Source organism: Macaca nemestrina, chromosome 8 (genome assembly GCF_043159975.1).
Source record: "Macaca nemestrina isolate mMacNem1 chromosome 8, mMacNem.hap1, whole genome shotgun sequence".
Classification (NCBI taxonomy): domain Eukaryota; kingdom Metazoa; phylum Chordata; class Mammalia; order Primates; family Cercopithecidae; genus Macaca; species Macaca nemestrina.
This window is the reverse complement of record NC_092132.1, coordinates 134,752,054-134,765,569: the sequence shown is the minus strand read 5'-3', so window position 1 is coordinate 134,765,569 and position 13,516 is coordinate 134,752,054. Positions and strand designations below refer to the sequence as shown.

At 42.8% G+C, this 13,516-nt stretch overlaps 1 protein-coding gene and 1 long non-coding RNA gene across 6 annotated transcripts in view; one reads left to right on the top strand and one right to left on the bottom strand.

Annotated features, from left to right (window-relative positions):
* Positions 1 to 11,137, bottom strand: part of LOC105482121 (uncharacterized) — a 59,003-nt gene extending 47,866 nt beyond the window's left edge. For both annotated transcript variants that reach the window (XR_011607176.1, XR_987402.3), the window contains exons 1-2: positions 11,051 to 11,137; positions 9,604 to 9,726 (exon numbers count right to left, since the gene is read on the bottom strand). This is a non-coding gene — a long non-coding RNA (uncharacterized lncRNA). The remainder of the gene's footprint in view (positions 1 to 9,603; positions 9,727 to 11,050) is intronic.
* A 70-nt stretch (positions 11,138 to 11,207) lies between these two features.
* LOC105482122 (integrator complex subunit 10) overlaps positions 11,208 to 13,516 on the top strand; it is a 35,688-nt gene continuing 33,379 nt past the window's right edge. For all 4 annotated transcript variants that reach the window (XM_011742071.3, XM_011742069.3, XM_011742070.3 and 1 more), the window contains exons 1-3: positions 11,208 to 11,486; positions 12,086 to 12,153; positions 13,375 to 13,478. In XM_011742071.3, the coding sequence (XP_011740373.1) occupies positions 11,358 to 11,486; positions 12,086 to 12,153; positions 13,375 to 13,478 (301 nt within the window). In that variant the 5' untranslated portion in view covers positions 11,208 to 11,357. The remainder of the gene's footprint in view (positions 11,487 to 12,085; positions 12,154 to 13,374; positions 13,479 to 13,516) is intronic.

Sequence of the window (13,516 nt, the reverse complement as noted above, 5' to 3'; positions counted from 1 at the left end):
GAAGCTTAGTCCAAATAATGGCCTTCCATAAATTCTGTTTGACAAAGACAATGCCTTTTTTTTTCTCATTTATTTCCCCCTTTTTCTACCTTTGGAAGCCAGATATTTAAGATTGGACATTCAAAAGCAACTGCATATTTGTGGGAATATAGAAAGTCACCAAACGTGCCTGAGACATAGGCTCAGATAAGATGTGAGAAGACCTTGAGTTTACATCTCAGGCTGATATCACACAGAGGGTAATACTCCACTGAAAAAAAAAAATTTAAAAACAGCAAACAAAAACAAACAAAAGAAAACCAAAAAGGAGAAAAATCTGTTTTTCAGAGTCACCAAATTATAAAATCCAAATACGCAGTTTTCAATGAAAACTTATAATAAAAGACATAAAAAGAAACTAGAAAGTGTAGCCTATTCAAAGGTAAAAGAAATAGACTGAAACCATCCCTGAGGAAGTTCAGAAAAACACTTTAATAAAACAGCTGTCTTAAAGATGCTCAAAGAGCTAAAGGAAGATGTGGACAAAGTCTTAGAAATATGTATGGAAATATCAATGAGATATCAAAAAAACAAAGCAGAACAAAAAAGAAATTATCTAACTGAAAATTATAACAGGAATAGAAAATTCACTAGAGGAATTTTCAAGCAGACTAGAGCAGGCAGAAGAAATAATCAACAAACTTGAATGTAGGAGAAATGAATTATTGCCTCTGGGGAAAAGAAAGGAAAAAAACGGAAGAAAAGTGAACAGAGCCCAAGGAACTTGAGGGACTACATCAGGTGGACAAGCACTTACGTTGTGGAAATTGCAGAAATGGAAGAGAGAAACAGAGAAAGGGAGAAAGAGATTATGTCAAGAAATAATGGCCGAAAACTTTGATGTAGTATGTGAATCCACAAATCTAAAAAGTTCAACTAACTCCAAGTTGGATAAACTCAGAGACCTACACAAAAATGCATTATAATCAGTCAAAAGCCAAAGACAAAAAATCTTAAAAGCAGCAAAAAACAAATAATTCATCCAATACAATTCTGAATTCTCAATAAAATGACCAACAGATTTGTCATTAAAAACCTTGGAAACCAGAAAGTAGTGGGTTGGTATATTCAAAGTGTTGAAAGAAAAATAAGTGTCAACCCAGAATTCTATGTCAGGCAAAACTGTCCTTCAAAAATGAGGGAGAAATTAAGACATTCCTGGATAAACAAAAACTGAGGGCATTCACTACCATTAGATATGCCCTGAAATAAATGCCAAAGGTAATACTTGAGGTTAAGGTGAAAGAACAAAAGACAGTAACTTGAAGACATAAAGGAATAAAGATCTCTGGGAAAAATAAATATCTGGTTAGTTGTAAAGTCAGTATTATTGTAACTTTAGTTTGCAAGGCCAATTTTTATTTCCACATGATTTAAAAGACAAATGCATAAAAAAATCATTAATCTATGTTTTGGAGTATACAATGTATAAAGATAAATTAGTAAAATCAAAGATAAAATTAGTGAAAGGTGGTGGAGCAGGAGCCATATAAGAGCGGAGTGTTTCCATGTAATTGAAGTTAAAAAGGCATAATTTCAAATTACGGCATGCCATGGCATGAAATGGAGTAGAGTGGGGAGAAAAGACGTGGGAAATCTTATTTAATCAGTATGACAAACAGTAAGTAGATTGGCAGCTTTGAAAAAGATAAGCTTGGTGTCTTGTACTTTCAACCAAGGCATGGGTTGAAATCAGAAAGCTTCTATCATGGCCTCCAAGGAACTTCTTATCTCTGCTGCTAGGCTGTAAGTGGCTGAGGATACTTATTCTGCAAAATTCACCTAATCATCCCTCACTGTCTCCAGGCATATAAAAAGACATAAATTATAAGACAGAGTATTTGTATGGACTTACAATGTGTTCCCATAGTTTGCTTAGTGTTGCAAGGGTAAAAATAGTAATTATACAATGCAGAAATCAGACAGCACCTTGAACAAGTGAACAAAATAAACGTGGTCAATGATGGGCAAATAGACATTGTATACCTTCAGATATGATACCCTGAGAAGAACGTATCAAATATATGGTATTCCAGCTAGGAATGCACAAATGAATCTAACAATAAGGAAGAATTGAACAAGCCCAGAATGAAGAACGTTCTATTTAAAAGAAAATGAAGTGAAACTACATTCTCCAAAAATATCAAAGTCATAAAAGCCAAAAAAAAGGGGGGTGCTGTGGAAATGATCTAGACCAAAAAACACTAAAGGAAAAGTGAATGCAATACCTGATCCAAGACTGGACTCCACTAGAGGAGGAAATGCTGTAAAAGACATTATTGGTCAATTAAAATATTGGAATAGAGATGTTAGATTGGTGAAACGATTTTATTAAGGTTAAATTTACTGAAATTGATAATTATATCGTGGCTATGTAGAATACCCATTTTCGGCTGGCCACAGTTGTTCATACCTGTAATCCCAGTACTTTGGGAGGCCAAGGCGGGTGGGTCACTTGAGGCCAGGTTGAGACCAACCTGGCCAACATGGCAAAACCCCATCTCTATAAAACACAAAAACTAGCTGGGTGTGGTGGTAGATGTCTGTACTCCCAGATATTTGGGAGGCTGAGGCAGGAGAATCACATTAACCCAGGAAGTGCAGGTTGCAGTGAGCCAAGATCATGCCACTGCACTCCAGCCTGGGTGACAGAGTAAGATTCTGTCTCAAAAAAATAAACAAACAACAAACAAACTATATATATATATATCTGGTTAGTTGTAAAGCCAGTATTATTATAACTTTAGTTTGCAAGGCCAATTTTTATTTCCACATGATTTAAAAGACAAATGCATAAAATCATTAATTTGTGTTTTGGAGTATACAATGTATAAAGATAAATTAGTGAAATCAAAGATAAAATTAGTGAAAGGTAGTGGAGCAGGAGCCATATAAGAGTCATATATATATATATAAATATATATAAATATATATAAATATATATATATAACAATTTTCTTATAAAATATATGCTGAAATGTTTAGGAGTAAAGAGCTATGATGTATAAAATTTATTCTCAAATTATTCAGTATAAATATTATACATACATACATATTTATGGAGAGAGAGAGCCCTTGCACAAATAATAAAGCAAATGAAATTAAATGGTAATAATAAGTGAATTCAGGGAAAGGATATATATTTGTTTGTTTGCTAGGGCTACCATAACAAAATAGTATGAACTAGGTGGCTTACACAATATAAATTTTTTGTCTATGTTCTGCAGGGTAGAAGTCTGAGATCAAGGCACTGGCAAGGAAGATTCCTTCTGAAGGCTGTGGGAGAGAATCTGTTCCATGCTTCTTTCCTAGCAGTCTTTGGGGTTCCTTGACTTACAGACATGTCACATTGATTTCTCTTTATATTCACATGGCATTTGGCCTGTCTCTGTGTCCAAATTTCCCCTTTGAAAAAGGACACATCAGATTAGGGCCCAGACTAATGACTTCAACTCAAACATCTGTTTAATTTTGCAAAAATCCTATTTCCGAATAAGTTTACATTCAGAGATACGATGGGTTTAGACTTCAACCTGTCTGCTTTGAGGCGGACATGATTAAATTCATAACAAGTATATATTTTTTATACAATTTTTATTCATGGAGATTTCCTGTAAGTTTGAAATTATTTCCAAGTAAAATGTTTTGTTTTGTTTTTTTTAAAAAAAGTAAAAGAAATTCCTGTATAGCCCAGCAAGCAAAGTATAAAACCTATTCCAGGAAGAGGTACAGGTATGCCAAGTGAGTTGCAGGATTCTGCTAACCTGTATTAATAGGGCCCTTGGAATTGACAATAAGGGTATTGATCAAATGGGACAAATTATAAAATTAGGGCCAAATTTATCAGTATGAGTGCATTTTCCAGGAATTCCAGATTTGATATGTCCAGTAGCAATCTAGGAACTGTTTTTTGTTTGTTTGAGACAAGGTCTTGCTCTATTACCCAGGCTAGAGTGCAGTTGCATGATTATAGCTCACTGCAACCTTGAACTCCCAGGCAAGCCTCCTCCCTCAGCCTCCCAAGTAACTGGGCTTACAAGTGCATGCTACTGTATCTAGCTAATTTAAATTTTTTTTTTTTTTGTAGAGATGGGTCTTGCTATGTTGCCCAGGCTGCTTTCAAACTCCTGGCCTCAAGCAATCCTTCCACTTTGGCCTCCCAAAGTGCTGAGATTACAGGCATGAGACACCATGCCCAGTCATGAAACTGCTTTTCACATGGTCATGCTTTTGTTCTCAAACTCTTTGGGCTTACAGTGTGATTCTCCTATTAGACCTTTGCAGAGGTTCCACACAGCACCCCTACTTGTCACAAACACTATGAATTCTATTGAATGTGTTACAATAATTGCAGATCTCTCTCTTGCCTTGATTCTGAAATGAGTATTGAGTACAAATGGCTCCAAGCCAGGCTGAAACATGGCCTAGACTCAGATGCTGGAATTTTCCTAGCATACTTTACAGAAACGAGTATGGTGGCTGTGCTAGTCAGTTCTCACACTGCTATAAAGAAATGCCCGAGACTGGGTAATTTATAAAAGAGGTTTAATTGACTCACAGTTCCACAAGCCTGGGGAGGCCTCAGGAAACTTACAATCACGGCGGAAGGGGAAGCAGGCATGTCTTACAAGGTAGCAGGAGAGAGAGAGAGAGAGAGAGAGAGAGAGAGAGAGAGAGAGAGAGAGAGAGGGAGAGTAGGAGGAACTGTCAAACACCTATAAAACCATCAGATCTTGTGAGAACACACTCATCATGAGAACAGCATGGGGGAAACTGACCCCACAATCCAATCACCTCCTGCCAGGTCCCTCCTTTGACACATGGGGATTACGGAACTTGCAATTTGAGGTGAGGTTTGGGTGGGGACACGGAGCCAAACCATATCCGTGGCTTAATGAGATGGAAATGTTGGAGGGAATTCATTATCTGCAGTCTGCTCAGCCAAACCCTACCATACACACCAGGAGGGCCCAGAAATGTATTACTGAAGGAAGCATCAACATCCATAAAAGTTTTTATGTTGGCTATCCTCTACAGGCCAGAGATGCTGGCATGAGATACTGCAATAGAACTGGGCTTCCTGATTTCAATGGGATAAATAGGATTCCTGCACAGTAGAAGTCAGGTGGCAGCATTTGAGCATCAGAGGCAATAACCCTAATAGGTCACAGGGATACAGTGGCAACTAGAGCATTTTGGCTCTCAGAGTTGGCAGCAGTAGCTAATGGATCATAAAGGTCCTAGGAATACAATAGATGGGCAACCTACCGATTTATGACTTGATTTATAACATCAGAGAAAGTCAAAGCCAAGTGAGCAGAAATCTGACTTAAGTGACCTCTGTGGGAAGAACCCGATTCCCAGACTGAAGTCAGTTCATACATCCAGACTTCCTTAGCCGAGGTGGAGGTTAGATTCCTTTTAGGAAGGACTCTGCAACTCAATCACAATTTCATACCATACATCATCTTCAAAGCCTTCCACAGAGGGACCTCCAGCCATTTAACATGGTGACTGACCATTAAAGGAATGGAAAACCCAGGCCTCCTGGTATTATTAGATACTGACTCTGAATTACTTTTGATCACATTCACCTACTGGTCAGGTGATAAGTGTGTTTTGGTCCAAGCCCATCTGACAGTGGGTCCGATGATACTCACAGGAAATTATCCTGTGATTGTTTCCCCACAGATACATTTCACAACCAGCAAAAAGAATCCTCGCATCCGTTCCCTGACTAATAAAATAGGAGCTTGTATTAGTCCATTTTTACACGGCTGGAAAGAACTGCCCAAGAGTGGGTAACTTACAAAAGAAAGAGGTTTAATTGACTCACAGTCCTGGTTCTATTGAATTGGAAGTGAAACTGCCTCCTGAGCATCTGGGCTTCCTTTTTCTTGTTTGTTTGTTTGTTTTTTTGTTTGAGACGGAGTCTCGCTCTGTTGCCCAGGCTGGAGTGCAGTGGTGCAATCTCAGCTCACTGCAACCTCCGCCTCCTGGGTTCAAGCGATTCTCCTGCCTCAGCCTCCCAAGTACCTGGGACTACAGGTGTGTGCCACCATGTGTGGCTAATTTTTTGTATTTTTAGTAGAGATGGGGTTTCTCCGTGCTAGCCAGGATAGTCTTGATCTCCTGACCTCATGATCTGCCTGCCTCAGTCTCCCAAAGTGCTGGGATTACAGGCGTAAGCCACCGCGCCTGGCCCTGGGCTTCTTATACTATGGAACTAACAGGTGCAAAAGAAAGGGGTTACTTTATTGGTCAGACGATTGATCCCGATAACTAAGGGGAAATAGCTGCTGTTACATGAGCGACGCAGGAGGGACTATATCTGGAACATAAGAGGATTCATGGAAGCACCTCACGTCTGTCCAGTAATAACTATCATCTTCGTTTGGGCTTCCTAGAAGTGCCTGAGACAGGGATCTGGGAGCACATGATTTATTGAGAAAATGCTTGTCAAGAAAAACCTACAAAGCAGGGAAGAAGAGTAGAGACGAGGAAAGAGCCGAGCATGTGTGTGGTCTCAGATCCAGCCTTGGCCCCATCCACCAGAGAGGACTTTGAAATACAAATTATGTCACACATTTGCCCCCTTTGAAGCAGGGTCACTAATCTTTTTACTGTGTATCACCCCCTTGGGAGTGGCTAACTCGTCCAGGAAGCTAAGGGCAGGTCTCTACAGAAGGGAGCAGTTGTGAGCAGTTAGCAGTCAATACTGACAGCAGTAGAGAGTGGTTGTACCGCCCAGCAAAGGCGATCTGAGCAGGACACACGACATCTACTGTAGTCAATGGGAAACAGCAGTAATCCAACGCAAACACATACTCTACTGGAAAGTACCAGGAGAAATAGAAACTATAGAGTAGTGATAACTGATAACAGATTCTCTAAGGAAGCCAAGGGTATGAGATTAGAAGCACAGGTGAGGATTGAACAAAAGGGACTCTTTATCCCTTGAAACTAGACAGGATGAAATTGGTATAAAATTAGAGGCTTTATGTAAATTTGTAGGCAAAGGGTCAAGACATTTAAAATTCACCTAAATTTTTAGGCTAAATTGCCAGCCTACTATCAATAAGTGTCAGGCATGTTTTAGGGGCTGGGAAAGTCACAGCATAAAAGACAGGTCAGGTCCATGTCCTGATGGAGTTAACTGTCTGGTAAACCGTCAGTTATGAAACAGCATAAGGACTGGGGAACAGAGGAGGGTGGGGGCAGAATAGGTTTCCCTGAGAAGCGTTATCTGAAACTCAGTTAGCCCATGAGGCCAGCAGGGGGCAGTGTTCTAGGCAGGACAGAGGTGATATTAGCAAATAGTACACATGAATGTGTGTTAATGACAAAGAATATACTACATTGAAGAACTGAAAATTTCTGGGTAGAGGCTCCTAGCAAATGATGGGGCAGAGAGCTAGCTGCAAACCCCATGGAAGCACAATTGGAAACTATTAAAGGGATTTTAAGAATACATATACCGGCCGGGTGTGTTGGCTCATGCCTGTAATCCCAGCACTTTGGGAGGCTGAGGTGAGCGGATCACTTGAGGTCAGCAGTTCCACAGCAGCCTGTCCAACATGGCGAAACTCCGTCTCTACTAAAAATACAAAAATTAGCCTGGTGTGGTGGTACAAGCCTGTAGTCCCAGATACTCGGGAGGTTGAGGCAGGAAAATTGCTTGAGACTGGGAGGCAGAGGTTGCAGTGAGCTGAGGTCAGCCACTGTAATTCAGCCTGGGTGGCAGAGTGAGACTCCCTCTCAAAAAAAAAAAAAAAAAAGAATACTTATCTGGGCCCATTGTGCTGGCTCATACCTGTAATCCCAGCACTTTGGGAGGCCTAGGCAGGAGGATTGCTTGAGCTTAGGAGTTCAAGACCACCAGCCTAGGCAACACTGTGAGACCCTATTGCTACAAAAAATAAAAAAAATTAGCCAAGTGTGGTGACACATGCCTGTAGTCCCAGCTACTTGGGAGGCTGAGGTGGGAGGATTGCTTGGGCCTGGAGGTTGAGACTGCAGTCAGCCATGATCATGCCACTACACTCCAGCCTGAATGACAGAGAAAGACACTGTTTAAAAACAAAACAAAACAAAACAAAAACACATATATGATCAGATGTACAGTCTTGAAAGATAAATAGCACTGTGGTGCTCAAACTTGGCAGTTTAAGGGCCAGGCACGGTGGGTCATACCTGTAATTCCAACAGTTTGGGATGCTGAGGAGGGTGAATGGCTTGAGGCCAGGAGTTTGAGACCAGCCTGGCCAACAAGGCAAAAATTTGTCTGTACTAAAAACACAATAATTAGCTGGGCATGGTGGCGTGCACCTGTAATCTCAACTACTCGGTAGGCTGAGGCCCAATAATGACTTGAACCGGTGATGAGGTGGTTGCAGTGAGCTGAGATTGTGCCACTGCACTCCAGCCTGGACGAGACAGCAAGACTCTGTCTCAAAAAAAAAAAAAAAAAGTGGATACAGTGGCAGGATAAGAAGGCAAAGACGTGAACATATTGAACGTCTGAGCACAGAGTTTAGCATGAGTGGGAGAGGAATAAGCCCAAAGGGTGGCAGACACACTCAGAGGAAAATGCAGGTGTCAAGGGATAGAGGCCCATGAAGGTAAAATCAGGGAGAAGGGAAAGGAGGAAATTATTAAAAAGAACCAAAGAGAGAGTCGAGGGCAGGGAAGTTAAGAGGTTATGTGAGGAAACTTGGAGTTTGAAAATTTTGACGTGGAAGGTGAAAAGCAATGTAGAGTTTAATCCAAATCACTGAACTGAGCTCATGGAAATTGAAGCCGGGTGCTGGATGGAGGGCATTTTACGTGACTTAGAAGTTGTCAAGGGCTGGCACGGTGGTTCACGCCTGTAATCCCAGCACTTTGGAAGGCCAAGGCAGGTAGATCACGAGGTCAGCAGCTCAAGACCAGCCTGACCAACATGGTGAAATCCTGACTCTACCAAAAAAAAAAAAAAAAAAAAAATTAGCTGGGCATGGTGGCGGGCACCTGTAATCCCAGTGACTTGGGAGGCTGAGGCAGAAGAATCACTTGAAACGGGAAGGCGGAGGATGCAGTGAGCTGAGATTGCACCACTGTACTCTAGCTGGGGCAATAAGAGCAAAACTCCATCTCAAAAAAAAAAAAAGGAAAAAAAAAAAAAAAAGTTGTCATGGAGAAGAACATGAGCTAGGTGCCTCGAGTCTCCAGTGAGTCAAGATCACAGCAAGGAGGCCAAAAGATGTAAACTCACTTGCTATGGTACCTAGGAGACTGTAGGAGAAATGTTTAGCTGGCGACCATTCAAAATCAAGAAGCTGACCACAAAACAACCACAAACCTGACGTTGTATTCTGGCAAAAAGTCTGGAGGCCCTCTCAAGGTTGGCATCTAAAATACATACAGAAGCTGGGCGCAGTGGCTCAATGCCTGTAATCCCAGCACGTTGGGAGGCTGAAGCAGGAGGATCACTTGAGCCCAGGAGTTCAAGACCAGTCTGGGCAACATAGGGAGACTCTGTCTCTAAAAAAAATTTTTAAATTAGCCAGATGTGATGGCACATACCTGTAGTCCCAGCTACCCCAGAGGTTGAGGCAGGAGGATGGCTTGAGCCTTGGAGGTCAAGGTTGCAGTGATCCATGATCGAGCCCCCACAGTCAGTGGCAGCCTGGATTTCAGAGCGAGACTCTGTCTCAAAAACAAACAAACAAACGAAAACAGAATTTCCTTATTTAGCCTCTAAATTTAAAGCCTTAATTTACAATTGTTATTCCACAAAACACTAGGCTCAGGAACAAGTGTGGAGTTTTTTTATTTTTGGTAAAGACCAAAATCAGAAAGTTTAATGACCAAATCAGTCATTTTTACCATTTAAAAATTCTTACACTTCATAATTAACATCAATGAAATAATTTTTAAAATTCAAGCTAGCAAACTGCTTTGATGCTCTACACTTTATAAGATCAAAATTATCCTGCTCTCTGTTTAAATCCAATTTTCTACCTTCTTCTATTCTACAAGGCCCAAATAATGGTATCACTGAGTAATCCTGGCCTATAATCATACAGTTACGCTGTTCTGTGCATAATTAGGGTATATTAAACAGTGCTTTGAAGCCCAACGCGGTGGCTCATGCCTGTAATTTCAGCACTTTGGGAGCCGGAGGCGGGCGGATCACCTGGGGTCAGGAGTTCCAGACCAGCCAAGTCAACAGGGTGAAACCCCATCTCTACTAAAAATACAAAAATTAGCCGGGCTTGCGCGTGGTGGCGGACGCTTGTAATTCCTGCTACTCAAGAGGCTGAAGCAGGAGAATCTCTTAAATGGGAGAATCTCTTAGGTGTTTTTCATCTCTTAGATGGAAAACAAATCTGGAGTTTTGGTGAAAAAGACATTGATCCTGGCTGGAGGAGATAATTATAATAATAGCGTAGTTATCTTTCTGTGGGTTTCACGTCCAGAACACTTCAAACATTTAAAAACCCTTGCTGGGTCAGGGATTTAGTCATCTTTGCAGCTCTCACGGACGGCACCGACCAAAGAGCTTTCCAAGTACTTCATTGCTCTATAAACGTTTGTTGGAGAAACCGGCGAATAAAGATGAAATAATAAAACGTGGACGGATTTCGGAAAGAGAAGGAACTCCCGAGCTGATGCTTTGCACGATCACCCTCACCAGCCCCAGGAGTTTTCGCGTAAATCGAAGCCCGGGGAGTGAGTCGCAGGCAGCGCCCCCCGGGGAAGGCGTTTCAGGCCGGCCCGTGTGGTGAGTGCTTTCCGCCGCCTCCCCCACACTCTCTGCTGTTCCTCTCAAACTTCTTCCCAGCCTTCCACGCCGCGGGGACGCCCAGGGACCGCCCATCCCCCGGGACCGCCCGTCTCCCCGCCCCCGCCCCCGCCCCCGCCCCCGCCCCCGCTCCCGCCCCCGCCAAACTGAGCAAGCCCCAGAGAGGATGGAAATGGCGAAGTGGCCTAGCGCTTGCCCGCTCCCGCGCATGCTCCCTGACTTCACCAGGGTCACGCTGCAGCCCGCAGGAATGAAAATCCACTTCTCCGCATTTTGGAGGTGACCTGGAAGCGGTTCAAATGCTCCGGCTTCTCAGAAGAGGAGGGGACCGGGCGGTAACGGGGAGCCAAGGGGAGGCGACGGCTCGTAAAACCCGGAAAAGCTTTCCCGATCCACTCTGCGGGCCTCTGAGCGCCTCCAGACATGCGCAGTAGCCTCCCCCGCGGTGGCTGCAGTGGATGCCGTGGCGGCTGAGTGTCCAGAGCCGGACGTTCCGGCCGCTTCGGGCTGGCGGCTGGAGAGCGCCCGCGTCATGTCGGCCCAGGGGGACTGCGAGTTCCTGGTGCAGCGAGCCCGGGAGTTGGTGCCGCAGGACCTGTGGGCAGCCAAGGCGTGGCTGATCACGGCCCGCAGCCTCTACCCCGCAGACTTTAACATCCAGGTGAGGTCCCGGCAGTGCATGCGGCCGCCCTGCGGGGAGGTGCGCGTTCCGGCTGCCCGGGCCCAGAGCTGCGCCTGCCTGGAGGCAGCCGCCTCCTGCCCGGCCCCCTCTTTTCTCCCCTCCCACTCCATCTTCTCTCCCCTCCCATCCTACACCTTGCTCCTACACCTTTCACCCGCCTTGCTCCTACACCTTCCAGGAGCCCTCTCCCCAGCCCTTGAGAGACGGCCGACCCCGCTTGAGGTCGGGTGCGCTTGGGTCCCTGGGGCCCTGCTTGCCATCTGGCCTAGACAGCACATGATCGCCACTAGCAAAAGGCCATTCGCTCGTTCATTCATCATAATGGCAGCAGTTTGTTCAGTGCCAGCGACTTTGGAAACATTATTCCACTTAATCCTGGGAGCCTGAGATTGCAAGTGAACCCCAGGGTCCCACTCTAAGCCGAATGACAAGGCTGCCATATATGTGGCGGTGTGTCACCAGGCGGAGCTTCACTCGCAGGGCCTCCCTTCCCGCGGGAGGGCCAATAAGAGATGCTGGATGAGCTGGGAGCCTTCCAGTCAGGGGTGAATGACCAGGGTACCTGATGTGTGTTGCAGTATGAGATGTACACCATCGAACGGAATGCAGAGAGGACCGCCACCGCCGGGAGGCTGCTGTACGACATGTGAGTGGGACGCTTGTCATCACTTTTATTGCACTGCATCTCTCCATGAGGTTTTGTTTCTGTCTGCAGAAGTGGGAGTTGGGGGAAGATCTTCAAGTTCATCTACATCTTCGATACCTAAAGCAAACCTAGTAAGGAGTCCAGGTCTGCCATAAATTGCTGACATGGCTTTTGCAGAAGAGTTTAATTGTTATTCTTATGTTTTATCCTTGTTAAAACTTCTGTTCCATAATTTATTCTAGAAAGAATATGTGCTCATTGCAAAAATTCAAACACTACTTCTTATAGAGATAAAAAAGTGAAAGTGCCTCCTAAACTCAACCAGAATTAAGTTTTGTAGGCAGTCTATCTATACATATATACATAATACATAAATAGGTTTTTGGGGGGAAGAGGTGACAAAAGTGAGACCATACGACCCTTGCTCTGCAGCATGCTTCCTTTACTCACTGTAATGGATCCCTTCCCATATCAGTATGTGGAGATCCACTTCATTCCTTTTCATGCCTATGTAGTATTTCATAGCCACTCTTTTCTTGGTAGACATTTAAATAGATAGTTTTAAATTATTTGAAATTGTGTTCAGTGTGTCAACAATTTTGTAGTCATATTTTGGTGTTTTTCTGTGGAATAGATTCTAAGACATTTTCATAGTTAAAGGTTATGCGCATTTGAAAGTTTGATACACTATGAAATTACTCTCCAAAACGGGTGATCCCAATCTACATTACCACCAATGGTATATAAAGAATGTGTTTTCCCATGCCCTTCCCAACATTGGATATTATTAGTCTCCTTTTAGTTCCTACCACTGTGATAGGAGAAAATGGTATCTTGCTATTTTTTAAAAAAATATGTACTACTCGTACTAAGATTCAGTATTGTTTCAACTGTTTTCTTTGGCTGTGTGTATTCTGTGATTTGCCTTTGCCTATTTTTTCTTTTGAATAGTTTGTTTTATTCTTGTTGACTTTTAGGATTTCTTTCTATATTATGGTTACTTGTCTTTTCACCTATAAATCCCACTAAAGACTTATGTGAGTACTCTCATTTTTATAAATCAAGTAATTCTTATTTTTACATTTTTATTTTGGTTTGTTTTGGCACGTCTAAGCATTCACTTGGAATAAAGGAAACTTTTTCACCAAACGCTAATGTTTTTTCTTTTGGATACTGTATAGACTTTGACATTTTAATTTAATGTGTTTATTTTAAAAATAGGTTTGTGAATTTCCCAGACCAGCCGGTGGTGTGGAGAGAAATCAGCATTATTACATCAGCATTAAGGAATGATTCACAGGACAAACAAACCCAATTCTTAAGAAGTAAGAATAATGGTGTATAAGTTACCATTTCTGGAATA